The 26,893-nt window shown below is 36.9% G+C and overlaps 1 protein-coding gene and 1 long non-coding RNA gene across 2 annotated transcripts; one reads left to right on the forward strand and one right to left on the reverse strand.

The window, feature by feature from the left end:
* Positions 1–1,415: 1,415 nt before the first annotated feature.
* On the reverse strand, positions 1,416–4,178 carry LOC147498526 (uncharacterized). Its single transcript, XR_015195511.1, has 2 exons — positions 3,784–4,178; positions 1,416–1,771 (listed from the first exon to the last, which is right to left on the reverse strand). It is a non-coding gene; the product is annotated as an uncharacterized LOC147498526 (long non-coding RNA).
* A 350-nt stretch (positions 4,179–4,528) lies between these two features.
* Positions 4,529–26,606, forward strand: LOC147498527 (binding protein). Its single transcript, XM_086560490.1, has 25 exons — positions 4,529–4,833; positions 6,063–6,143; positions 6,504–6,603; positions 6,705–6,789; positions 6,923–6,972; positions 7,093–7,158; positions 9,271–9,350; positions 11,623–11,682; positions 12,646–12,745; positions 12,851–12,928; positions 16,114–16,181; positions 16,256–16,324; positions 16,434–16,511; positions 16,598–16,693; positions 18,262–18,332; positions 18,514–18,591; positions 18,718–18,811; positions 21,246–21,344; positions 23,909–24,126; positions 24,207–24,321; positions 24,703–24,834; positions 24,923–25,030; positions 25,102–25,211; positions 25,290–25,382; positions 25,470–26,606. The coding sequence occupies exons 1-25, from the start codon at positions 4,762–4,764 to the stop codon at positions 25,969–25,971; spliced, it is 2,703 nt and encodes a 900-aa protein (XP_086416616.1). The 5' UTR covers positions 4,529–4,761; the 3' UTR covers positions 25,972–26,606.
* The last annotated feature ends 287 nt before the right edge of the window (positions 26,607–26,893 follow it).

Genomic DNA, 26,893 nt, shown 5'->3' on the forward strand with positions numbered 1-26,893 from the left:
TGAGGGAGTGATATTCTCATTCAGAAATATCAGGCACGTGTCCAGCATAACAGAAATACCACACTGACCTTAAGACCTCATCCTCCGAGCTGGCTTCAGTGCGACTCACATCATCAGCTCGCACGCCCGATCTACAAGATCGCTCTAGAGTAGCTCAACTCGCACATCCTCACGCAGAACGTTTTATCTAATGACATCATCCATCATCCAGATGCAAATCATTACCAAAGCCATACTTACGCAACCTATTACCGCAATATACGAACAACTACAACCACTCTCCATCATTACGGGATTCCTACCAACACCAGCCCTACACGCATCCATAATCTCCACCACACATTTGTACTCGTCGGTATACGTGTTGCGCAGATCTACATGCTTTATAACTATAAATACCACCTGCATGAACTACGCCAGACCTGATTCAACTCCCCCCAGAAGTGAGAGCTTGATACGTAGGCAGTTCGCTCTGAACGAATTCGGTCTTTCCAATCTACTAACCCCTTCTCCTCCACCTTAATCACATTTGTAAAGCCCAGACTAATTAACACCTTTACAAGTATAATATCTTTCTCCCTACTTCTATATTTTTGCCTAATGTTGTGTTAATATTTTGAAATTTTCTCTCTTTTCCTATGATTTTTGTGAGACCAATTCACCAATGAACGAGCAATTATCAAGAATTTTAAGCTTAGTTTTATGTTGAAATTTGGACGTTTATGTTGAAGTTTGGACGTCTCAAAAAAGAAAAAGAAAAGTGGCGACACTCACTTTTTGATGACAGCCTTATCCCAAGAGACCTCCTAACGTTGATCAAACAAAATATATTAGTTTTGCTGATTTAATATAGGGTGAACTAGTGTTACCCCCCACTAGATGAGCCAATTTGATTTTTTTTGTGTGTGTATTTAGGGAGGAGACCCTAATTTCCCATATATAGGGAATGGGGCTCATCTAGTGGGGGGGTAATCCCCTAAATATATGGGTTTTTTTGAGACGTATTTTAACTAAAGAAAGGGTGATTCGAGGGTGTGGTAGAAAAATCCTTTGTTTGTCTATTTGTACATGATTCACATTGCATATACAATATTTGACAGCTACCAATTTTCTTCAGCACTTTCCAGTATAGCCAATACTTCATTCACATTGTTTGTTTTAATTCCAAATATTTATGCTTGTACGATCCTACAGTTTGAATTACTATGTATATAGCCCCATAACCAGCCATGTTGCGCCGCCGCGCTAGGGTTCCCAATAGAGGATCCATCCCCAATTAGCTTAATTATACCTTCATCAGGTGGTTGCTATTTGCAGTCTTTGACTCTAGGTGCTCTTCTAAACTTGTTGCTAAGCATCCAATTTATTCATTCAATTACGTCTTTATCTTTATCGGCGAGTCACTCATTACTAGCTTTTCGTAATATCTCATTTTATACTTTTTTTGTGAACAAAATTAAAGATCAGTCCATTGAAAAATTACAAAATACACAACTCTAAAAGTTTAATCCCCATATTTATGAGGTGCCCAAAACCGTTACTTAGAAGATGAACTATCAGAAAGGGGTAGAAAAAGACAGTTTTATCGTCGCAACTATGGAACAATGAACTCCTAAACTCTATCATAATCATAGATATCCAGTAGAATATATGGAGATCATGGTAGAAGGAAAGGTGTGTCCCAAATCCATGCATGCATCTCACCAAGAATCCACACCCCGACCATCACCAATGTGCCATCTCAGCCATTGTCCCCAGCACTAGGAAGTTCCTTGCAAAACGACAAAAAAAAACCAGAAACCAAAAACAAACAACAAACAACAAAAAACGAAAAACAAAAATAAACAAAAACAAAAAATCATGTTGTGGAAGGTATTTTGCTTTCATTTGGAATTGCCAATATTGACATGGAATCGAGGAGACTCATGCTTGCTTGCCCAGTAGCGTGAATTTCTTAATATTTAAGTTATTGATGCCTAATATCCGCATTGGAGTGCATACAAGTTGCCAAGGAAAATAGTGCAATTTCCTTCGCTCCAGTTTGTGTCCTTGTAAAATAATATCTTTTGTGCACGTCCATAGCTTCAATGGCATAGGTAATTTAACACATGACAAGTTTAAAAAAATGGAAAAAGAACAGAGTTTAACAATGTTAGTAAGCATGAAAACGGAAAACATCCGTACAGAGAATTGAACCATTTAAAGTCTCGAGAGTATGACACTTGAGACACAAAACATAGTCTTTCAAAAGCAGTCCCCATAAAAGCCAAAAGGCAAAATATAATGACCTTTATCAGGAAACGGCATACAGCAGGGTCGTCTGCCTTATGCCTCTACAAAACCAAAAACAAAAATGAGCCATTTCCTATTTCAAATAACTTATGTCCCTCTCCCCATCTCTCCTTTTACTCTCATCCACTTCTTACTCTTCTTGAATAAATTTTATCTCCCTTAAATTTGTTATCTAAAATCCAGCATTACAAAGTTTGTCGCTCAAGCTTTTAATAGCGCAAGAAAACCCATTCTTCGATTTTCTTCAACATCTTTCTCCATCTCTATCTATTTGTCTCCATCTTTAAGAAAAACTCCACTCAGACCATTCTTGTAACGACCCGCTCCATCCTACCACGTCTATACTGTCCCCACTTAGCCCCTGTGGAGCTTTCGACAGTGTGGGGTTTTCCGACTCCGGACAGCAGCTTCCTAGGAGATCACCCATCTTTAGACTATTCCTGCCCGAGCACGTTTACTTGTGGAGTTCTCACCAACCCCACAACCATATGATCCAGAAAAGGCCTCGACGTTAGAATTTAGTAGATCAATTACTTATGGCCAGAATCTTTGGACAATTGCCTACACAAAGTGCGATCACACCATAGCACAACCGTCACCCAAACCCAGGCTAAACACCTTTCCATCACACCCCCTCATCGGGCCACGCCCAAGGGTATTACAATCCCACCTTATTAAGATCGAGCCGTCTTCGGTTCCGATACTATTTTGTAACGACCTGCCCTATCCTACCACATCGATACTGTCCCCACTTAGCCATTGTGGACCTCTAATAGTGTGGGATTTTCTGACTCCGGATAGCAGTTTCTCAAGAGGTCATCCATATTTAGACTACTCCTTTCTGAGCACACTTAACTGTAGAGTTCTCACCAACCCCACAGCCAAATGATCCGGAAAAAGTCTTGACGTTAAGATTTGGTAGATCAATTAGTTATAGCCAGAATATTTAGACAACCGCCTAAGCAAAATGGGATCACACCATGGCGCAACCGTCACCCAAACTTGGGCTAAGCGCCTTTTCATCATACTCCCTCCTCGGGTCACACCCAAGGTATCACAATTATGCAATTCCCTTATCAAAGAACTACATTCTGTCACAATTCACAAGCAACCAAGCAAGCTTCTAACGACTCCCCTCTTCTTATTTTCTGTCATTTGTACTTTTCATTTTTCATCTTTCTTAAGAAAATCTTTTGTTCTACCAAGAATCCAACATTAAACGTTTCATATTAATATGTTTGTTCCTAAACTTCTAAAACTAATAGTACAATGACAGGCCAGTATTATAGGTTGTTCTTAAAGTTTGTAGAAGAAAAGATGGGTCATATTGGGCAGCACATGATGGAATAATTCTACAAATACACCACATTATGCCTCTAATGTGGATAAACTCATTGACAGGATAAATCAACACTTAGCATGGCATTGTCTATTCAGTCTTAGCATAACAAAATTAGGGCATCAGTTAGAAAATAAAAGAAAAAAACTCACCAACAAGGCAACAACACTAGCCGTGAGACAGGAAACAACTGTAACCGGCTCTTGAGCAACGAACATCCTTAGCTTCTGCATCAGTCCCATTTTAGATGATTTACTTTTTCTCGTTTCAATCTTTTCACTCTTCTGAAATTCACTTCTTTATCTGAGATATTTTTTTTTATGATGGCTGGGCTAGGCTGCGGGCCTTGGGTTGGTCTGGTACGGATTTTTTTCACCATTTTTACTCATATATTTTTGCATGTAACTTTAGAGTTCGGGTAACATTGTAACTCAAGAGTCATTAAGCATGCTATGTGGTTTTTTGAGTCTTGCTATGGGCAACGCGGACAAAAGATTGAATCCCGTTCTCTCTTCATTCTCTTGTGGTGCTACCTGTGCAATACTTACGATGTGGTATGTTCTTTTATATTTTTTTCCTTTTCATTTAATTCAATTTAAACTTAGGGTCCGTGCAGCCTATATAGTCGTTCAGCTTGACCAGTACAAATTTGATAATCAATGGTGTTCGAATATTCGAGAGAAGACTTGCCTCATGTACGAGATTGGATAAACAAAACACAAAAGAGAATGTTGAAATTTATTCTCTTTTGTTTATCCACGATACATACTGAAATTCGGACCGAGATATATGAACAATCGTAACCGTGTGTGAATGCGTGATATTTTTACACATGTATAATTGAGATATCTACCAACTTGGAATGTATTTTATATCCAAAAGGCGGGGAAATTCCACATAAATAACAAACAAACAAATAAAAAAAAGAAGAAAAAAAAACAAAGCGGAGGGAGAGAGAAAACGCAGAAAAGAGTAGACATCTCTCTCTTCTCCTGTTCTCTCTTGTATAATAACAAAAAGAAAAAATTAGGGTTTCATTCTCAATTTCCCCCAATTTCAAATATTTCCCAATAAAAACCCTAATTAAACTTAAATTTTGTATCTTTTTCTCAATTAGTGACTCCATCATCATGGGAGCACAAGGGAAGTCCTCTACTTCTTCTTCTGCTACTTCAACTTCTTCCAACTTAAATTCTATGCAAGTAAGTCTTTTTCTTATTCATTTTTAGTGTTTGCTTCTGCTCTAGACTCATATTTTTCATTATTAAGCTTGAATGGATTGTTAGTAGTGTTTTGAATTGTATAAAGTTGGTTTTTTTTTTACTATTCTGGACCTCATTTGATTTAAGCTTGTAATAGTGCCCATAGCTTCTTTATACTTAAATTACTACTTCAAGTATTTAACTTTATACTTAGTGTTTATGAACTTTGGAATGTTGGGACTAATATGTTTGTTTGAGGAAAGACAGAAATGAAGTACAATGAGTTGCATTTGATGTGCCTAAGTAACCGGGGTTCATTCTTTTAGAAAGATATTGGGTGTGTCAAGATTCGGTATAGTTTGGTAGTTTAGTTTCTGGTAATCATTACTTTTCTTTAGAGTATATTTGATTTCATTGGGAACTTCCCCTCCTCAAAAATTCTAATACCACCCACACTCTCATTTTTTCCAGTCTTATGAATTAGGAGTTTTGAGTGAAATTACCTATTTTAAAAAAAGGGTGGGAAAACATCCCATGATTCAAATACAGTCTTAATTTGGAATTTTGTGCGTCCTATATGATGCAGCCCTTTTATCATTAAGTCAATACTTTAAGAAGCAATAAAAGTGTTTTTAAGGTGGTTCAGTTGTCAGTGCTTCTTAGGTCACTCTATGTGCATTATTGAATTTTTTCTGGACAACATGTAATTATATGTTTTTGGCAAGCTTAGTTTTTTTAGGGGAAATGTCCATGCACAATTATTGGAGAAATAGTGTCTCTATTTCAATGTGATTTTTAAATTGGCAAATGCAACATTTATTTGCCTCGGAAGTAGCGGGTAACACTTGTGCACATGCTTATAGTAGTGAACCTGGATTGGCGTCTCAATTTTGCATGTTTTGTACTTGGTCTTCTTGCACAGAAACACTTTTTGTAGGTGCAAAGGCATTTCTACTTGGATTTACTTACAATTAGGATCCAGATATACTTATTTACAAGTACTTTATATTGAGTATTTTTATAGTTTATCCCTAGTCAGTGAATCAACTGGCTTTCGTTCTTAATTCATCTTTGAGTGAAATGTCATTTAAGGTAGTGTTGCATGTGATCCATGATTCAATCCAAATTTCCAGTCTATTCTTGTTGCAATTGTCATTGAATCCATATCTGCGTATTAGCAATGGCTACTGATAATGTTTACCTAACAAAAGACCTTTCTGAATTTACAGCGTGTTAAAGTCTACCGTTTGAACGATGATGGGAAATGGGACGACCGTGGAACAGGGCACGTCACTGTTGATTACTTGGAGGTTGTCCTTTTTTTTTATCTTGCTTACTAATTCAGAACTTCTGCGATTCAAAGGGAGCAATTACTGTTGCCATGGTTTTTGAACTGTTGTTGGACAAACTCCCCAAACACGCACACTTGTGTATACTTGTTCGCTTGATGAGAATTGCATACTAAGGGTGGGGGTGTTTTTGTCCTAACACTTGAGAAAACCTTTCAGCAGTGATCTCTCCCTTGGTAATTGCTGGCCTTTTTGTTCCTCTACTTCTACATCCTTTAGTTCACTTTATTAATCAAATGAGGTTGCAGAGTTCCTCTCTAAATTTTGATTGGTTTCAAAAGTTGAATGACGTGCTGACTGTATATAAATGCATTCACCCAGAGATCAGAAGATCTAGGTTTGTTTGTGACTGATGAAGAAGACAATGAAACATTACTTGCACACCGTATCAGATCCGATGAGATATATCGGCGGCAGGAAGGTAAAATTTAAATTTTCAGTAGCCCTTTTCTGCCATTAGCTTCCTCTTGATTATAATTTTATGTTATGTTTCCTAACATGGGGTACTCATTGATTTTCAAGATACAATAATCTCATGGCGAGATCCAGAGTATTCAACTGAACTAGCTCTCAGTTTTCAAGAGGCTACAGGATGCTCTTATATATGGTGATATCTTTGTTTTTTCTTCTATTTTACTCCTCGTTTTATGTATGTTGTTTTTTATATTATTCCTTTGAGATATAATTTTCTTTTAATTATTATTTCATTCTAATGTTCCTTGTGTATACATTGTTTGTAGGGATCACATTTGTAGTGCGCAAAGGAACCTGCATTTTAATTCTCTAAGTGGTATGTATACAGTATACATATATATGCTACCAATGACTGAACTTTGAGTGTGAATATCATACTCTTTGGGGTTCACTTGATGACTGACGTATCTTGTTGAAATTCTGGGCATCACTGTAGATATTGAGATTGGACCTCGTCCTGCCATGGATACGCTGGAGGCCTCTGAGACATCACAGGCCAATGGTAAATAACTCTGTGCTCAAGAAGCTCCATTTATATGCATTGTCTTATCAATGACTTGTATACCATGCTAGCACCTAACCTTACATCTGCAAATTTCTCATGCATGACCATTGTGGACACCAGTGAATATGCAGGTCTAAGTGATTAAATTTGAAGTACAAAAATTATAATTATGTCTTTAGGCACTGGTTAAATTATATTTTAGCTATTGAATAGGAGAAGAAGAAAAATATGGAGAAGAGAGAAGAATATGTGTCTCTTAATTAGTTTTGGCATTATCTATCTATCATCTATCTATCTATCTATCTATCTATCTTTATAGATATGAAAATAACTGGGTTTACAGAGTATAAACTCCATAAAAAGATCCCAGAAATAAAAGAGCCAAAGCACTCTAACAGCTCTCCTCAGATCATAGCTATTGCGTAATGGCAGTGTCACAGCATAACGAACTGGTAATTTTATACGCAAGACGGAAGTTGTTATTTCATGGCATTTGTAGAACTTACGGAAAAGGACAAATTACAGAAATTTTGAGGACAAGATCAAATTTTTTGAAGATAAGGGACATATTTCTTGACTGGAATTTGAATTTCAAGGAGGGGTTCTTTGAGAGGGGAGTGCATCAGACTGTGTCCAGTAGTGACCTTTTGAGCAGGCTATTTGTATGGAAGACTAGTCGAGACGGGGTGATAGGACCACAACATTCCCCTCTAAATTGATGTATGCGATTCTTGAAAAGAAGAAAGTGGCAGAGCTTTATATTGGCAGATTTGACTTTCCAATAAAGAGGGTTGGACTCTAAGGTACCGTCGAAAGTCTGCTTCTTTATGTGGGCTTTGGTGTGGGGAAGAATCTTAAATGGTGGAGATGGGGTGATAGCACCACAACATTCTCCTATGTGTCGATGTTTGAGATTCTTGAAAAGAGGAAAGTGGGAGAGCTTCATATGGGCAGATTTGTCTTGCCTTTAAAGAGGGTTTGGACATCTGAGGTACCATCAAAAGTTTGCTTCTTTATGTGCGCATTGATGTGGAGAAGAATCTTAACAACTGATAATTTTAAGAAGAGGGGCAAGGATATTGTAAATCAGTGTGTCGTATGTTGTGAATCTATTCATCAATTGCTCCTGGTGAACAGCTTGTGGTGAACACTTTGTCTAGGTGGAACTGTTCCAACTGGCAACCGCATACTGGTCGTCTGATTTGGTAGGTGTTAGCCCATGCTATTTCTTGGGGCATTTGGACGGAGAAGAATAGCAGAATTTTTGAAGGCAAAGTGGAGCCTGATTGTGGGCTGTAGAAAATCCTTAGTGTAGGATTGGACTTTTGTCTATACTGCAATGAAGGTGTTAGGCTTGTCTTAGACATCCATTCATGTAGCTTGTTTTTCTCCTTGTGGTCATTTATCCCCTCTATCACACTTAATTCTGATAAAACAGTTGCTTTGTTCACAAAAAAGAAATGGTCTTAATTCTTGAACAAGTCACACATCATGTATACAAGCCATTTGGGGTTGCACGTCTAGAGGTGTAAGAGAAGGTTTAAAGTGGAGGACCTCATGTGTAATCTTATTCTTTTTGTAATGATACTACATCTTAGTAATTGGGTCATTACCTTCCTTAGTGCGTTGCTGAGGGAACTTTCCTTATCAATGAAAATTCTTTTACTGAAAAATATGCTTTTATGGGAGATTTAGGCTGATCGCGTCCTATTCTACCGATAATCAGTTTTTAGCTGTTTTTTTAGTGCTCAGGTGTAAGAGGTCTGATCACTTTCTGTCTTATGCTGCGTCAGCTATTGTATATATGCTTTGTTATTGAATGTACACTTCTTCTAGTATCCATGATTGCTTTGTCTCTTTCATTTAATTGCTGATTTCAAGGATGTCTATGGTACTTTGTGAAGTTAGCAGACTGCAAATACCTGTTCTACATTTTATTATTATTTTTTATGTTGTGACTTCTACGTGTTTTTTATTGTGTGTAACCTTGTACTAGTATATATGACTTCATGTACATCAAGTCTGTTGCAATTAGTTGCTGATTTCAAAGATTTCTTTATAACTGTATTGCTGATTTTGTGCCTGAGTATAAATTTTTATTTTCTGCAGATGAAACATATCATGGTATCAACAGTGATTTGAGGGAATTACCTGCAGTTGAGCTATCTACTCTTCCTTTGATCCTAAAGGTCCAAATGGGTGCTTATCGTGTTCATATTATTGTTTTTTCAAACTTATGTTTTGGTTGAAGTTAGAATGATATAACATATGTTTTAAAAAGTTCCTTTTGTCAATTAATTAATATATATATTTTATTTGTTATCATGATTTTGGCCTGTGGTTGGTTCTTTTCCTTTTCACATGGTTTTTTTTGGATATTTTTTGGAAAAAAATTCAAGGGACCAATATAATGTGCCTAGTGTTGGTAAAAGAATGGTTGCAAAGTCATCTTTATAAGCATTACCAGTTCTTTTAGACTGCCTATGATTTATATGTTATCGTAATTAAATTTAGGCATCCAACTGAAAACCAATTGGCAATGAGTGGAGAGTCCAAGAACTTTTATATTGTACTGCAAGACCCTTTTTTTTTTGATAAATTGGCATCTTATTCATATGAGAAGAAAGTAAGAAAAAAGTGAGCAAGAGACTCACCAATACAAGGTGTTGAACAAGAAAGAAACATAAAAGTGAAAAATCCTAGCTAAGTTACATCTGAAATAACAGATCCCCACTCTAACATTAAGTTCCCAAAACAGTATCCCCTTCTCTCCGAAAGCATCGATATCCAAAGCCACAAGTTCGCTTTAATGTTACGAATTGTGGTTTCAATAGATGCTGGCTTGTTGTTAAAGATGGCATCGTTCCTTGTTTTCCAAATAGACCACCATCACACCATGTGGCATAAGGAACTAAAGGCCAAATGCAGTCCCCATAGGCTGTAGTATTTGACGCAACCAGCTATGAAGGCAAGAGACTACTGAATGAGGGAAGATAGCCTGGTTGATATCAAGGCCCACTGGTTGTAGAATTTTTTGCCACACGCCTTTACTGAAACTGCAGTGTAATATAAGGTGGTCTGCAGTTTCATCAACTTGAGTGCACAGCGCATGCTCTGCTTCCACATCCTTACCCCTTGCACGCAGTTGATCCGTTGTCAGTATTTCTCCTTGTAGTAAACACCAAATGAAGAACTGCACTTTAGGAGGTACACCACTGCACCACGCCATCAATAAAAGTTTTGGAGTTATAGGTTGGGGTGGGTAAGGAATGCTGCTGGCCAGAAGATTGTAATAGGATCGAGAACTGAAATTACCGTTGCTAGATTGCTTCCATACCCATTTATCCTCTTCCACCGAAGGGGTTAACCCTGCAAGAGCATCCAACATGAGAATGACGCCGTCTATGTGCCACTCCCTTACAGCGTGCCTCAATTTGAAATTCCAAGTCAGCCCATTGTTCTCCAAAACCATATGATCTTTTACCAGCCCATCCTTGTCACTCGCACATCGAAAAAGCTCTTCAAAATCCTCTTGGAAAGTTTATCCGCGCACCAAACATCCTTCCAGAATTTTGCTTTGTCACCTTGCCCCACCTGGTATGTGACATTTTCTTGAAGCTTACTGTTGGTAGCGAGAATGCCACACCACAAACTGCAACCATAGGAGCTAGAAACATCGGGTGGCCAGTCCCCCACCTCTGGCTCACCAAATTTGTCCTGAATGATTTCCTTCCATTAGTCTGGTTCTCCTCTGCCGTATCTCCATACTGTACTGCAAGGCTTTAAACATCCCATGTGAGACTATACTAAACTTCTTAACATGCCCCACAAGTGGCATTACTTGAGCCTTACACATGGACTAATATACTTGGGTGGCGTGGAGTAAATGGGCCGTCTGGGCCAATATCAATAGCCTGCTCTTATACCATATTAAATTTGGGCATCCAACTCAAAACCAATTGGCAATTGAGTGGAGAGCACCACAACTTTTATACTGTACTGCAAGGCTTTGAATATCTAATGTGGGACTGTAGTAAAGATCTCAACAATAATCCCCATATCCGGTTAAAACGTGGATACGTTTATACACACACACACACACATTTATATAAACATTATATTAATTGTGAACATATTTTTGTTATCATTAATGTACATGTCATCTGGATTCATGTATTGTAATGGTTATAGCTTTTGCCCCCCCTGTTCATACCTAGTAGCTTCTACGCAGCCCCCCCTAGCACTCATGATTGTCTATATTTGTTTACATGTTAGTTCAGCAATATCAACAGATTTTAGGGTTTAATTCCATGTTTGGAGTGTGAGATTGTAACTGTTTAAAGTTTCATTCTGCCAAAATATACTATCATGACTAGCATTGCCATCATTATAAGCATCAATTCACTCATTCTTTCTTTTTTTTAGAAATGATTATTTGTTTAATAAGATGATGTACTGCAGACTGTAGTGGAGAGCGGCGTTGCTGATCAGATGCGTGTGACGGAGCTCATAGCACATGATGTAAGCTCCTCATAAATTTTGGTTCTTGAAAGTTGAAACACTCCAATATTTTGTTATGATTGCTTGCAAGAAATTTAAATTTTAAAAATTACTTCAGTATTTCTCGAGTATTGGTTTTCAAGTTTAATGGCTTCCCTTCTGTAAGCCACGTACATGGACTATGCCTTTTGTTCTTTTCCTGTACAAATAACTGAAGGAAAATTGATTGCAAAGTATATGTGTTTAGAAGCTGCACCTGAATAATCTTGTTAATGAATTTCCTGTGTTTAATTTTTTCTTATTATTGGAATGAGAGGTCCTGAATTTGCAAAGGATTAGTATGGATGAATTTGTTTATTTATATGTTTCGCAGCCATTTAGATTTGTGGGAAACGTGGATAAGGTTTCAAAGATTGTGTATCTCTAACATTAAAACAATCATCCACAATCTTGTTAGAACTAACATAGTAACAAGTGTTTCATGAATTGTATGAGGATGATGTTGACTTCAACATGTAAATCTTAATTTCCGAGTCACCATTTGTCCTTCCAGCCAGAGTGGTCATATTTTATTTTATGTACACGTCTGAAGTCGGTTATGCATGTTGAATAATGAAGCTTTCCCTGGTCCACCGTAAATTTGATTATATTTTCTTTGTTCAATTTTTCGTATCAGTACTTGGCTATAGAATTTGGTGGAAAACAGTGAATTCAGCAGGAAAAAAACTATGCATTTGATTCCTCCATTAAATATATCTTTTGGCAGCATTCCACTTCGAATCAAGATCACCCTAGACATGCACATATGCAAATTTAATTCCGGTCCTGCCTTTACAAAATTGCTATTGTTTATTTTGTTGCTTTCGTGTATACCATTTATTTTGTATCGATGGTTTCTGTTCTTTCCACCCGCTGCTTTGCCGTTCTTAGGCGAATTTTATGTTGACTTGTTGCTGATTAGAATCTTATGCCTGTTTTGTGCAGCAAGATTTCTTCCCAAAGCTAATTGATTTGTTTAGACTCTGTGAAGACTTGGAAAACCTCGATAGTCTTCACGTGATATTCAAACTTGTCAAGGGAATCAGTCAGTGCTTCTAGTATTATATCTTACTTTGTGTTGCATTTAGATTTTCCTCATTTGAAAATTCATTTTTGAGAACTAATTGTCTTCTATGTTGGGTGTGTGCAGTACTGCTTAATAGTCCTCAGATTTTTGAGAAAATATTTGGAGACGAGTTTATCATGGATATTATTGGATCTCTTGAATGTAGGTTCTTTTTCTACTCACGCCTTAATATTTTGCGTACTTTCTTTTAGCATCATTTGGACTTGTTTTTATTCTTTTTTAAAGATTCAATTGAGAAAGTTGTCTGTTAGGAGTATGTGGTGCATAAGATCATTGTGTTGCCATGATTTCAGATGTTAATTTTTTAGCAGGTAAACCTATTTTGTTGTGTTTGAGTCCTATGTGAGAGTCGTGCTTGCTTCAACACTGATATCATAAAAACATACCACTAATTTTGAGTGATTAAAAAAAGTTATTCGCACCTTGTCTATCTAGTTGGTACTTGCATGCCGTGATCAGAGTTAGTTTAATTGGTGGAAAGAAGAATTGGTGGCATGCAAAATCCGCATTGAGATCAACATGGTCATTGCCTTTTAGGAAGATTCGAGTAGATAAGAAAAGAAACTATGGTAAAAGAAAGAAATGCCATGGTGTGGACACTATGGAAGGAAAGAAACTCGAGGGTCTTTGAACACAAAAGAAAAAGAAGAGCATAAGTTTATAAAAAAAGTCCAAGAGTGTCTTTTTGATTGGGCATGTGCTAGTCTTTGTCTAGGGGTGTAAATTTGGGGATTTATGTGCAATTGGGATCAGCTTCTAAGACGAGGGATCTATTGTAACTTGGGGCCTTGGGGAGCTCGAGTGTGGTTGAATAGTTTCTTGCTACTTGTTCCCTTAATGATTGTAATCTTGTAACCTTTATTCTATTATAAACACAGTGAATTTTAGCAATAAAAGAAAAAAAGAAGGAAGATTTGAGTAGACCCGATGAACACTGTGCCTGTGCATAGTGTTCCTTTAAGTAATATTTCTTTATCCTTTTGGAGTGGATCAGTGGGTAATATAACACATATAGTAACATATAGCCCACTTATCATAGGTGCTCAACATTTACACAAGTTTTTAACTCATGTTTCCTAGTTGCTAAGGTGGTCCATCGGTTGTCATCACTTGATTGGATCTTAGTTTTATGTCACATGTTCTTGTATCTTAGGACATTTTAGCATTTTGTCATGCCACTGACAAATATAGGTTGTTATCTCTTTCAGCTTGACCTGTCGTGCCACTGAAAATATAGGTCGTTATTTCTCTTTCAGCTTGACCAGCAAGGTGTTATGGACATGGTGTCTTCCCTTCTCTTATATCTCTCTCATCGCTAAATGTACACATACTCATTAGGGTTATTTAGGCCTTGGTCCAACTATTAATAGCGAAATTAGGCTTTGATTGAACTTTTCAGATTACTTAGACTTTAGTCCAACTTCTGTGACTTGACTGTGAGTCCACCAAGTTGACCTTGGTCAATTTGTTTGCCTTTTCAATATGGTCAAAATACCCGTAAAAAAGTTGGACCAAAGTCAATATCACCATTATTAGTTGGACCAACTTCAGCTTAATCTTGGAAAAAGAGAGAATAACATTGTTTCTAGAGTTCTTTCCCAACCTCCCTGTATATAGAAAATTAAATAACAAATAAGTGACCTGATGTATATTAAATTAAAGCCAAAGTATGAAGAAACAGAAATGTTTAGCACTCCTTTGTCCTTTCAAGCTGGAGTGTAGGGGTCAAACAAACTCATTTAGACGCTAGTGTAGCTATATAGTATATTAAAAGCCAGCTATTGTCAAGGACAGTGAAATGATAAACCGACCCAACCGCCCGAAGAAGATTTCTACTGTCAAATAATAAAACGGATATGATAGCAAAGTGGGCTTTGAAACCACTTTTTGAGCTTGTGCATGTTCAAACTGATTAGGCCATTTACAAAGCAGTATCCTTCGTCATCTGATAGGTTGTTGTAGTCAAATGACCCATCTCTGGTTAACCACCAAAGGTTCTTTTTTCTTGCTAGAATGAAGGATTTTGTGAATTTGGTGAGAGGGAGGCTTAATAAAGGAGTTTTGGGCTTCAACAAGGATTTTATAGGGACTGGCTAAACTTTCTTGGCAATTGAAAATAACTTGATTGCTATTTATTCATATGAAATAAGCAATGTTAGAAAACTTTGTTGAAGCAGTTAGAGCTTCATGTTTTGTATGCTTTACCAATTAAAACAAGCAGAAAGATACTGTGTGATAACCTACATTATTCGTTCTGTTTGGGAAACTAATGACGGCAAAAGTTCTCCAAACAGCTGTGTATTTGTTGCATCTAAATTCCATGAGAACCTTAATAAACTATTGTCAAATGATATCTCAACTAACTATAGACGTCTTATTTCTTAATTTTTTCACCAGTTGTTTTTAGCTCAATAAAACAAATGTCTTATATCTTATGTTAACGCTACAACGACAATAGTGTATACAACTATGTTAACGTTCCAAGATGGCAAATATCTTATTGATACCAGTACTATAAGTATCCCGCTACAGCCACAATAGTATATGCACATCTATGTTAACAATATGGTTTTTACCCAGACGCGAGATGTCTCAAGTCAAACATAATTCCCTTAAAGTTGGTTGATCAACTTGACAATTGAATTTGGAACAACAAACAATCTGCTTAATACTTCTTTTGTGACACAATTGAATTTGTACTTCTTTTTTTCCCGCTTCAATTTACATGGGTCCTGCTTTCTCTCTGGAATTGTGACAGTTTTTGAAGGACTGTTGGTCTTTCTTAAAAGGGATATACAGAGATGAGATTGGTTTTGCTTTCTCCTTACATGGTTAAACGACAGTAGTTTCAAGTTTAATTTGCTTGGGTGTCGATTGAGAATTATAATTTGAACTGATGAAGTAAGATGATTATGGCTGTTTACTTGTTAGATTGATCGATTCAAATTCTAAGTAGTTTAAGGGAATAAGAAATGAAGAGGATTATGTTACTGAAACAGACATGAAGATATGTGAAATGTGGAAGATGTGGCGTTGGATGATAAAAAGGATTTGTGTAGTTCATTTCAACTAAAGCTGATAGGTCTCAATATCTTAATATTTTATCTAAAACTTGTTCTAGTAATACTTGTTTCGCAGAAATTGATGGCTTAGCAATTTAGTTGGAAACATTTGTATTAAATGGGTTTCCTTTTTCTTTCTTTTTTTTTCCTTTTTGCATATACTGTAGGTGTATCATGTGCCAGTTGACTGATGATTTTAATTCTTATATATAGGATAAGGCACCATATTTTTTTATTATAAACTTGATACTTTTTATTTGGCAGATGACCCCGACGTTCCTCATATCCAACATCATCGCGCTTTTCTGAAGGAGCATGTTGTTTTTAAGGAGGTATATCAACACGATTTTAATGTTGTGTGATCTGAGTTTCTTATTCTCTCTTTAACTTTCTTTATCTTCTTTAGGCCATTCCCATAAAAGATCCCTCGGTCTTGTCCAAGATTCATGAGACATACAGAGTTGGTTACATAAAGGTTTTGATTTTTAATGTTTGTACTAATTACTTACATTGATGATATTATTATATTTTCTTACTTGCAGTGGCAGTTCTGATTAATTTTTGTGTTTTTTTTTGTTTTTTAGGATGTCATATTGCCAAGAATCTTGGACGAAGCTACTATTGCAAGTCTAAATTCTATAATACATGCAAATAATGCCATTGTGATATTCTCAACTTTGCTTATGTGAAATTTGATTTTGGTCTTATTTGCCCATGTTTTTCTAATATAATGTATGTATTGTTGTAGGTAGTGTCTTCGTTGAAGGATGACAGTACTTTTATTCAGGAGCTGTTTGCTAGGATGAGGTCTTCCACGATTTCTGTTGAATCTAAGAAGAATTTGGTATAACATTTGTTCTTTGTTTTTCTATCACTTGATTTAGCCGAGTTGATTTTATACAACGCCCTCAAACTCACCCTACTCATTTAGCTTATAAATCATAAACACGAATTTTAAGTATGTTCAGGTCCCGCTCATGTTGCAACACAACTGAGCGCTCCAGCTCGAGTAGCTTGGTTAGTGTATTAGCGAGGATGGTCTCTGTGTCGAGCTTCAGTATATTCATTCTTGTCTGATTTTTCAAGTGCGCTCAAAAATTTGTTCATGATTGGCTTCATATTGCAACATGAACGAGCTCAAATATACCAAAAAGGCAAAAACGGAACAACCTATGACCGAGCCCAAGTAGCTTGGTTCGCAGAGCAAGTAAGGTCTACAAAAGGGTTTTAAAAAACGCATCTGCGAGGCTTTGAGGCTTAAGCCTCAATACGAGTAAAAATATGAAAGAGAGAAAGAATACTGTAAAAATAAAGAAAAAGAGCTGTTAATTCAGAAAAATGAGAAACAGTGTGCCATATTATTGAAATTACTATAGCATAAATAAAATGTAATGAGGCTTAAGGTTTTACCTTCTATATATTATAATACTAAAACACAAAATACCTAAGTACTTAACTTAGTCTAGACATAATAAAGACATAAAGGCACTCTCTGATTAATGTAATAGATTAAATTATCATAGTTTCAAGGTTCCTAGGCCTCTATTCTGTTCATTCATCAGCAAGAATATCATCAACATATTCCTCTACAAGATATTAGTCGCCAGCTCTCAACATGCATTCGAGCAAGCTTCCATTCAGCCTCGTAGCCTTCTAGCTCCTTCGTACTCAACTACTCATCAGTTCATCACTTAAAAAGATCATAACCTAATAGGGGAATTTTAGTCTTTAAAGAATTTATTAAGGATTAAGTTGTCAAAACAGTGAAAAAATGTTTCAAAAATGGTTCTGCTGGGATTAACACCTGATTTTCAGTGAGGCTGAGCCTCACTAAGCTTCAAGGCGCACGCCTCACTCCATCAAGGCTGTAGCTTCACAGTATGCTGGTATAAACTTCTAAGGCTTAAGCCTCAAGGCGCAAAACAACTAAAAGGCTTAAGGCGGCTTGAGGCTTAAACCTCAATGCCTTTTTTAAAATCTTGGTCAACAGTCTGTAGAGTAGGGAAGTTAATTGGGGAGTCATTTAAAGGTTTCAAGATAGCCTATCCTAGAGATATTTCTGTCATTTAAAGTCATTTAAAGGTTTCAAGATATTTCTGTCGTATGTAGTAATTCCTGTCAGTGTCAGACACAAGTTAAGGTCTCAGACCTCGTTCCATGAAAAGATCGATTGTAGACAGGTGACTCGGTATTCTTTAGGCTACTTGCATTAAAGTAGCATCCTCTTTAGTTGGGGTATGCCATAATGATGCATTCGCTCTTCCAGTAGATTATTCTAAAAGTGAATGGTAATCTATTTAGTCTACTTGCGGTAGGTAAGGATTGACACGTCAGGTAGATGTTCTCGTTATTATGTTCTTTGGTATGCCTATTTATAGGTGTTAACAATCTTTAATTTTCTCTTCCTTCTAGGTTCATTTTCTACATGAATTTTGTAACTTAAGTAAGAGTTTGCAGCTGGTACAGCAAATGCGACTATTTAGGTATGTGGTGACAGGCTAATTGCTTTCATCTTGATAATTATATACTTACTAGAGTTCGTTTTGCAGTTCATGTCTATTGTGGCTACAGTAAGAGTAGATTCATTTTCGTCATTCAATCCAGTTGGATTTTTATGTTTAATCACCTTAATTAAGTGCTCTTTATCTGCATGCTATGTTACAGGGACCTTGTGAATGAAGGCATCTTTGACATCATTACGGATGCATTACGGAGTCAAGACAAAAGGCTTGTATTAACTGGGTATATGCTATTCTTCGCACACTTTTTATGTCATTCCATTATTTGAAATAATTGTATAATGGTGCTGTATCCTGTTGTGGTAATCACGAGGCATGGTCTAATTTAGTTGTTTTATTGGGAATGCAGGACGGACATTCTTATTCTTTTCTTGAACCAAGATCCAAATCTTTTGCGGATGTATGTCACTCGACAGGAAGGCAACGCCCTTCTTGGGCTTCTGGTATGCAAGAAGTTGATTGTGTTACCATAATAACTGAAGCAAATATGCCTGATGTGCTTGAGTGTTTGCAATTTTTTGAATTTGATCTCTCTCTCTCTCTCTCTTTCTCGATAATGGGTTCTGCATATCTGTTTCAAGACCTTTATGATTGCAACTATCCTCTTCTGACACACAAGTCTAAAAGATAGTTTGAGCTATAGACATCCCATTAAAGTAATTTAATGAAAATTACATGTCAAATTGTGTTGTGGCAAATGAGTATATGAAGATATATTCAGTTATAAAGTCAGGAGCTGTATTATGGAAATAGAAATGGCGGGATGGGGGGGATTATATTGGTTGTTGAAGGGGTTGGCCAAATGAAATTGTGACACTTCAGACCCAGCGAGAGTAGTGCAGATAATTGAAAGAAAATAAAGACTCCTATAACATTTTTTTAATGGATTGCTTGATAGAGGGAGAGGGAGAGGGAGAGGGAGAGGGAGAGAGATTGTGAAGTTTTAAGCCTAACAAAATGGGATTATGGAAAATTGTACTTTGCATAGATGATAATATTCGCCGGAGAAAGCGTGTTCAAGGAGTTTAGAAATTGTCGTTTTGAGCAATTTGTGTTTAGAGTGGACCAATTTCTGGGTCTGGATATGTTGTGATTGGTCTTTAGCCGCTTGGCTGTAATGCTTTTCTATTGTATTGTAGGCTATCTCGGCCTATTTTATTTATTGACACACCCACACCCACACCCACCCACACACCACAACCACACCCACACCCACACCCACACCCACACAACGCGTCGAGTCGCGAGATCATGTCAGGCATCAATTGCTTTTTTATCAATCCCAAATGAGATAAACTAAGGCGATTTGCATCTATTCACGATGAAGGCAATTCTTCCCAAGTTTAGAACAATCTTAATAGTGTGTTTCTGATTGTTAAGAGGTAGCTAAAAAAATGCAGTAACTAGAACTGGGTGGTGTTAGTTTTCTTCAGTGACTTGTCTTTTCTTGACTTTGTGCAAAGGACACAAAGATTTACCAAAGGCTCGTTAGAATCAGAAAAAGGCAAGTTAAAAGCACGACTTCATGTTTGCGATGATGTCCTTTTTATCCCCCATCGTTTGCCAAAGCTATAATTCTGCGCGCGCGCGGGGGGGGGTTGTGATCAAATTATGAAGAGAACCCGAGTTGTTGTTCTCTTCCAATGCTGTTTTAGTTCTTGGTTTTTTGGTTTTGAGTTTGTGGGATTGGATTTAAAGAAGAGAGCTAGATAGTTTATTTAGCGTGAAAAAAAAAATCAAGTGATAATATTGTTGTTGGGTTACTCAGAGATTTTTGTTGGTAAGGTGGAATACTTGTTGAATGAAGTTTTGTAACTGAGATTTACAGTACGATTTCTATAAAAAACAAGAAATAGTGGAAAGGGAGAGGGAGAGAGAGGAAGTGGAGAGAGAGCGTGAGAAAGGATAGAGTCATAACAGAAAGAGAGAGAATTAAGTAGGATGGGTCCAGTTTTCTATTAAGAGAGGGAGAATTGAGATTCTTTGTTAGGCCCGGATTTATTTTGTATGTGAATGTCCGCATAGCTCAATCAAAAAAAAAAGTCCGCATAGGAGCATTTTTGTGTATATACAGTCCTGCTTTTAGAAGTACGTATTTATTTTAATTTAAAATAAGTATGTAAGTAAAATTTCACCTAAAAAATGAATTCAAACCTAATTTTTTTTGTAGATATTGCTCTACTCACTATAAAGATCATCTCCACAAAATTTGATGAAAAAAATAGAGTAACAATGAATCCTAACATATGTTCCAAAAATGTTACTGTTGCATGGGATATGTTAAGCCACGCATAAAAATACATAAGTCTTGGGGTGTCTTCACTTATAACCAATTGGTTTGAAGTTGGATGTCCATCTTCAATATGGTATCAGAGCGGGCTATTGTGTTTGGCCCAAAGAGCCTATTGTTTACTCTACGTAACTTAAGTATGTTGGTCCATGTGTTAGGCTCAAGTATTTGCCACACGTGAGGGGGCGTGTTTAAATGTTTAGTCCCACATGGGATATGTTAAGCCATGCAGAAAAATACTTAAGTCTTGGAGCCTCTCCACTTATAACCAATTGGTTTTAAGTTGGATGCCCATCTTCAATAGTTGCTAAATGGTGTTTTTAATGTAATTTTTCTTTTTATTCTTTAATTATAAAAAGATATTCCTTGTTTGTTGGCATCATGGTTTTTCGAGTCACTTTGACCAATTATAGAGTTTTTTTCTCTTGTTTCGTACTGTGCCACTTTGTTATTGTTTTAGTTAGTGTTCTTAGTCTTCGTTTCTCGTTAGTGTTATAGACTGCATTTGCTTTTCTTTGTGTTGGAAGACGTATCTATTTTTGCAAATGCCAACTAATGGGCGAGCACCTACAATTGTTTACATACAGGTTAAAGGGATGATAACGGATTTTGGGGACGACATGCATTGTCAGTTTCTTGAAATTCTACGCAGTTTGTTGGACTCGTACACGTTGTCTGGATCACAGGTCTCCCTCAGTTCCTTTCCATTTGTTATGGTGCTTTTTAATATTGTAGCTAGTTTTATTGCACAATTCATGTTCTTCCCTGAGCTGAGTAAATTTTTGATTTTGTGCCTGTAACTGTGATTACCTGTCCGACTTTCCTTTTTGTTTTGTGAGTGGTGAAACGAGAGCTTTCACTTTTATGTCAATGCACAGTAGACAGTAGTATATAGGAAAGATGCCAATTTCCAAATATGACCCTTTTAGCAGGATGCTAAGGAAGGTCAGTTCCAATACATGATTACCTAACAATGGTACGTATCCTACTATGAAGGCCTACAGTTTATTTGCAGTTGCCTTTGGGGTGCTAAGAGTAAGTCGAAGGAAATTTGGGGAAAGTTATTGAGAGGGTACATGAAGGCTTGTGGGGTGGATATCCAAATGGTTTTCAATCAGTGGAAGAATTATTTGTCCAAGTACTCTTGCCAATATTCCTTATTACTATCTCTCATTGTTTCCAATTCCAAAGGGTGTGGTAAAGCATCTTGAGAAGTTATTTAGAACCAGTGTTATCAAAGTCGTACGATTCTCGACTTGAATCGTACGACTCGAGTCGAGTCGTAATTTAATAGATTAGAATCGTACCAGGAAATCGTTAATGACAGGAATCGGTAAAAAATCGGGATTCGAATTGCAAAATCGTAGGAATCGGAAATAATAACGATTCCTTCGATTCAAAAAAACAGCAACAGTACAGAACAAGAAAAGAAGAAAGAAGAAAATAGAAGATAGAAAGAAATTAGAGAACTTACCAGGTACGTTTTCATACACTTCTTCTTCTACTTCGTCTTCTTCTATTCTCCTTTCTTTTCTTTTTTTTCCGGTGTGGTCTCTTCCTTCTCGATTTTTTTTTCTTGCGAAGGTTTTATATGGGTTATATACTTATATGGACCTGGGTTAGACTTGGGTGGGTCAGGTCCATATAACTTAAGCCCATATTCTATTCCTTAGACCAATTTCATTTCACTCATTTTCAACGAAATTTCAGTATTTTTTCATAAATTTCGACCATTATGTCTCCATTCCATACATATATAATACTTTTTAGAGTATTATAAGTGTGGAATGGAGATTTGTAAGCATCTTTCTTGTTGGTACACACATATATATAATATTTTTCATATATGTAAAAAATTTACAACCCCTATATATATTATGGCTTGAATCTTACGATTTACGATTCGGTAAAAATGGAAAATGATTCCCGTTTCGATTCAGGAGTTGACAACATTGTTTAGAACATTCATTTGGGGATGTGTGGGGGAGAAACCAAAAATTCCTTTTGAGCACTTTGTGTGTAGATGGGAAGATATTTTGATTTGAGAACGGTGTTTTCTGTTTTTTGTGTACATTTGATGTTGTTCTTTCTTTTAGTTGGTTTTCAATGTAAGGATACCTCATCCTACTATTTCTATGTTTTTATATTTTTATATCAATGAAATATCTATTTACCGATCAAAAAAAAAAAAAAGAAACCAAAAATTCATTTGGTTAAATGTTTGTCTCCAAATAGAAGAGGGGGGTTGGGGTGTGAAAATATATTGCTAATAAATGGAGCATTGATGGCAAAATGGTTGTGGAGATATGGGGAGGAAAAGGAGAGTGTGTGGCGGAAGGTTGTGGCAGCAAATTATGGAGATGGGGTAGTAGGTGGCTTGTGAAGGAACCTAGAATTCTAGAAATCCATATGGGATTACACTTTGGAGGGGCATTGTTAGTGGTCGGATGGCTTTGTCAAAGGTGTAAAATTTAAACCCAGAAGTGGTATTTGAGAGGACATGTGGGTGGGAGATATGTACTGAAGATGAAGTTTAGTGATATGTATATGTTGGCTTCTAACAAAAAGGCAAAAATTTCAGATTATATCGAAAGAGGGAGTCGAGGGGTAGTATGGATTGTTGCATTTAGGAGCGGTTTAAATGATTGGGAGATGGAAAGTAGTGTATCTCTTATGTTTGACTATCCATCAAGGAGAGTCTTTTGAGGAGGTCAAAAGGAGATGGATTTGGGAAAGCAACAAGGAATTCTCGGTGTGATCAAGTCTTGACTTCGGTTTCGTTCAAATATTTATAGTGAGGTTGTGTTTTTGAATAACTAGGACACATACTCCAAAATATACCTTTCATAGTTAATCGTGGTGGACACAAGGGGGGCACTCAGTTATGGTGGGGAGGGTGCCATGCGCTAGGTTCTAGGATCAACCCCATGTCTAGCCATTCTCTGAGCCTGTGACTACATAGTTGGTATTATGGCTTTGGTGGTCGAGTATTCAGAATGTTAAACCCATATAAGTAATAATGTTGTGTTAGTTTAAAATTTCTTATATGGTATTTTTGCACTGCAACCTACTCGACTTCTATTTATGGAGGTATGAAACTGAATGTTCTTTATTATTTGGAAACTTATTGCTGACATGGCCTGTAAGATTACACCATCTACACTCTTCAGTATAACACGCTTTCAAAGTATCTCCTTTGCTTTCGTAATCCTTTTTCTAAATATATTGCATGTTTATTTCTGCACTGCAGAGAGACACCATTATAGAGATTTTTTATGAGAAGCACTTGGACCAGTTGATAGAAGTTATAGTCTTATCGTGTTCACCGAAAGATGCTGCTCATGTAGTCAGTAAATCGTCTGGCTCTGATGGGAAGGATGAAAATATTGTTGTCGTAAAGCCGGAAATTTTGTCAAATATCTGTGAACTGCTATGCTTCTGTGTTCTTCACCATCCCTACAGGATAAAGTAATTTTCTTTTAGTTTTATCCCTCCACTTGGCAGCGTGCATGGTCACTATTTTACATATTTATTTGTGTGCATTGCAGGTGCAACTTTCTTTTCAATAATGTGATTGGGAAAGTCTTGTATCTCACTCTTAGAAGGGAAAAGTACCTAGTGGTGGCTGCTATTCGATTTGTGCGCACTATTATTTCTCGACACGTGAGTGTTTTTGTTATGAACCTTAAAGAATCGGAAAACCATGTGTTTTCTGACAATCAGTCTCTGTATTTCTTGATATCTAATTTTCCACATTTGAGAAGTGGATGTAAATGTTGCTGGTGCTTTTATTAATGCTTTCTCATTATTACCACATCATCCTGACCCACTATCATTCTATTGATTATTACCATTTATACAAGGCAACCACTTTTATATCCTATGCCCATTTATCCTTTAGGATGTTAGCTTGTTGTAATGATTTTGTTTGTTGTGATATCAATTAAAGATTACATGTTTATTTAACTCTGCCTTTCTTTATTTATGGAACTAGAACAGTTTTCAAGTGTCTAACCGAAGAATAATTGCATTCTTGATTGTCAGGATGAGCAGCTTTTGCTTCACATTGTTAAGAACAATCTTCTCAAACTGTTAGTGGATGCTTTTGTTCGTAATGGTAATAGATACAATTTGCTCAATTCTGCAGTCTTGGAACTTTTTGAATATATCCGAAAGGTGCTCATCTCGCTTATACCATTCTAATCCTTCAGTATGAGTATTTTTTGATGCCATACTTAATATTTTTCTTTTTATTGTTTTGCAGGAGAATCTCAAAACCTTGGTTGCATATTTAATTGATACCTTTTGGAATCAATTAGTTAAATTTGATAACTTCGCAAGTATTACTGCATTAAAAGCTAAATATGAGCAGGTCTCTCTCTCTCTCTCTCTCTCGGAAACTCTTTAATACCAAGAAATTCTGACAAGTTTTCCTTTCATTAGTACCATGAGAACAGCGAAGTAAGAGGCACTGTCAATGTGGTGGACCCAAGAAAGCGAATTGATGAACGTGCTCTTGAGAAAGAAGAGGAAGATTACTTTAATGAGGACAGGTTTGTACATAAATGATGAGTGTTGTGATAAAGCATTTATCATCTCCCACTGATGTGTTGAACTTGGTTATTCGTCAGCGATGAAGAGGATAGTGCGTCTGCTCAGTCATCACACATCAGAAAGCAAGAAGCTCAACCCGCTCTATCAAACGGAGCCAGATTCAGCTTAAGGTATTATTAACTTCATAAAAAAACTCATTCAACTGTCCTCTTCATGGGTCGTTTGGAATATTTATAAGCTTTTACCTCTCTTTTTAGACCAATACCTGGCGGATTGGTAGACTATGATGATGACGATGACGATGAAGACTATAATCCCCCATCCCGAAGTAAGCTTGAAAATTCTTCTGTAGATGAAAGAACAGAAAAATCCACTCATAAATTGAAAAGAAGATCTTCCAATGAGGAGGAAAAGGAGCTGAGAAAAAAGCAAAGGCTGGACAAGACCTTGAGCAATAATGTTCATGCTACTTCCCCTTCAACATGCAGTTTCTCATCATCCATGAAGGAAGATTTCGTGCCGAAGCATAATATTGCTGAATTCTCGGACAAGGACAGCAATTCTAATGAAGAAACTATTGAGAAGAAAGGTGAAATTTCAAGAGGCTGTTCTGATTGCTTGCCCAATATTGCAGACACTAGACAAGCCAGTGAAGAGGGTAGTCCCCTGTTGGCGCCAAATGGTGGAAATAACTCTTCCTTGGAAATGGCAGCAAATGGTGCCAATGTCGCTGGTTCCGAACCATATTCAGTACGATGACGGCTAATCTTATTCTTTATTTTTTTTTTCATGCAACAAGGAAGTGGGACTTGGGAAGCAGCAGCACCAAAGTTCCTGTTTCGCAAGAATGGAAGATTTTCTGCAGGGGAAGTGATCTTCACGTTGCTTATTCTAGTTAACAGGACGTGCAGAGAAAACACCACTGAGGGATCAAAGAAAATTTTTACCTGGTAATGTGGTTTCTGACAGCATCCATGTTAGGTTTGTTGGTTGCTTGCCACAAACTGAAAAGGAACAAAAGGGACAATATATTGTTGCATCTGCTGAACATTTTGCGGTGTTAAATGCGTTTTATTCATTTTTCTGGCTTTCATTGCTGATGTTTGCCAATACTGGTGTCATGTGAGCCAACTGATAGAAGGGGTATCATAATCTGAACCCCATGTATGTTTTTGTTTTTTTGTGGTGTTTCAAAGTTTTGGGGGGGGGGGGGAGGGGCGGAGGGATTGTTTACAGATCGAGTAGTGTGGGGAAGGCTTGGAGGGTTAGTTTGGAAAAGAATAAGAGTTGGGGACAAATCCCACCGACTGTAATTTATTTTTGTCCACTTAGCTACAGTTATAGCTGGGAGGAATTATTTGAAATTGGAAGATCTTTCGATCCTTTTCTTTTTATGTATAGAGCTCTGTGCAAGAGAAACAGAGGAGGAACTAAAGAAAAAAAACAGATGTCGTGTAAACGTGGTAGGGTTAAATAGACTAGCCGTTCTGATTTTTCCTGCCCATGAGCAACGGTGGATGATGCAAATGCACTCTTGGTGCCATATATATATGATAAATGGTCGATAGGCTGGAATCCTATAGGGTTATAGAACATATACTTATAGTTGATTTCCTGGGATTTTTTCATCCTTTCCTCCCAAGAGCGCTATCTCACCCAAATTCCTCAACTCCCCGTTGTT

This window comes from Coptis chinensis, chromosome 5 (assembly GCF_015680905.1).
Source record: "Coptis chinensis isolate HL-2020 chromosome 5, ASM1568090v1, whole genome shotgun sequence".
NCBI classification, from domain to species: Eukaryota; Viridiplantae; Streptophyta; class Magnoliopsida; order Ranunculales; family Ranunculaceae; genus Coptis; species Coptis chinensis.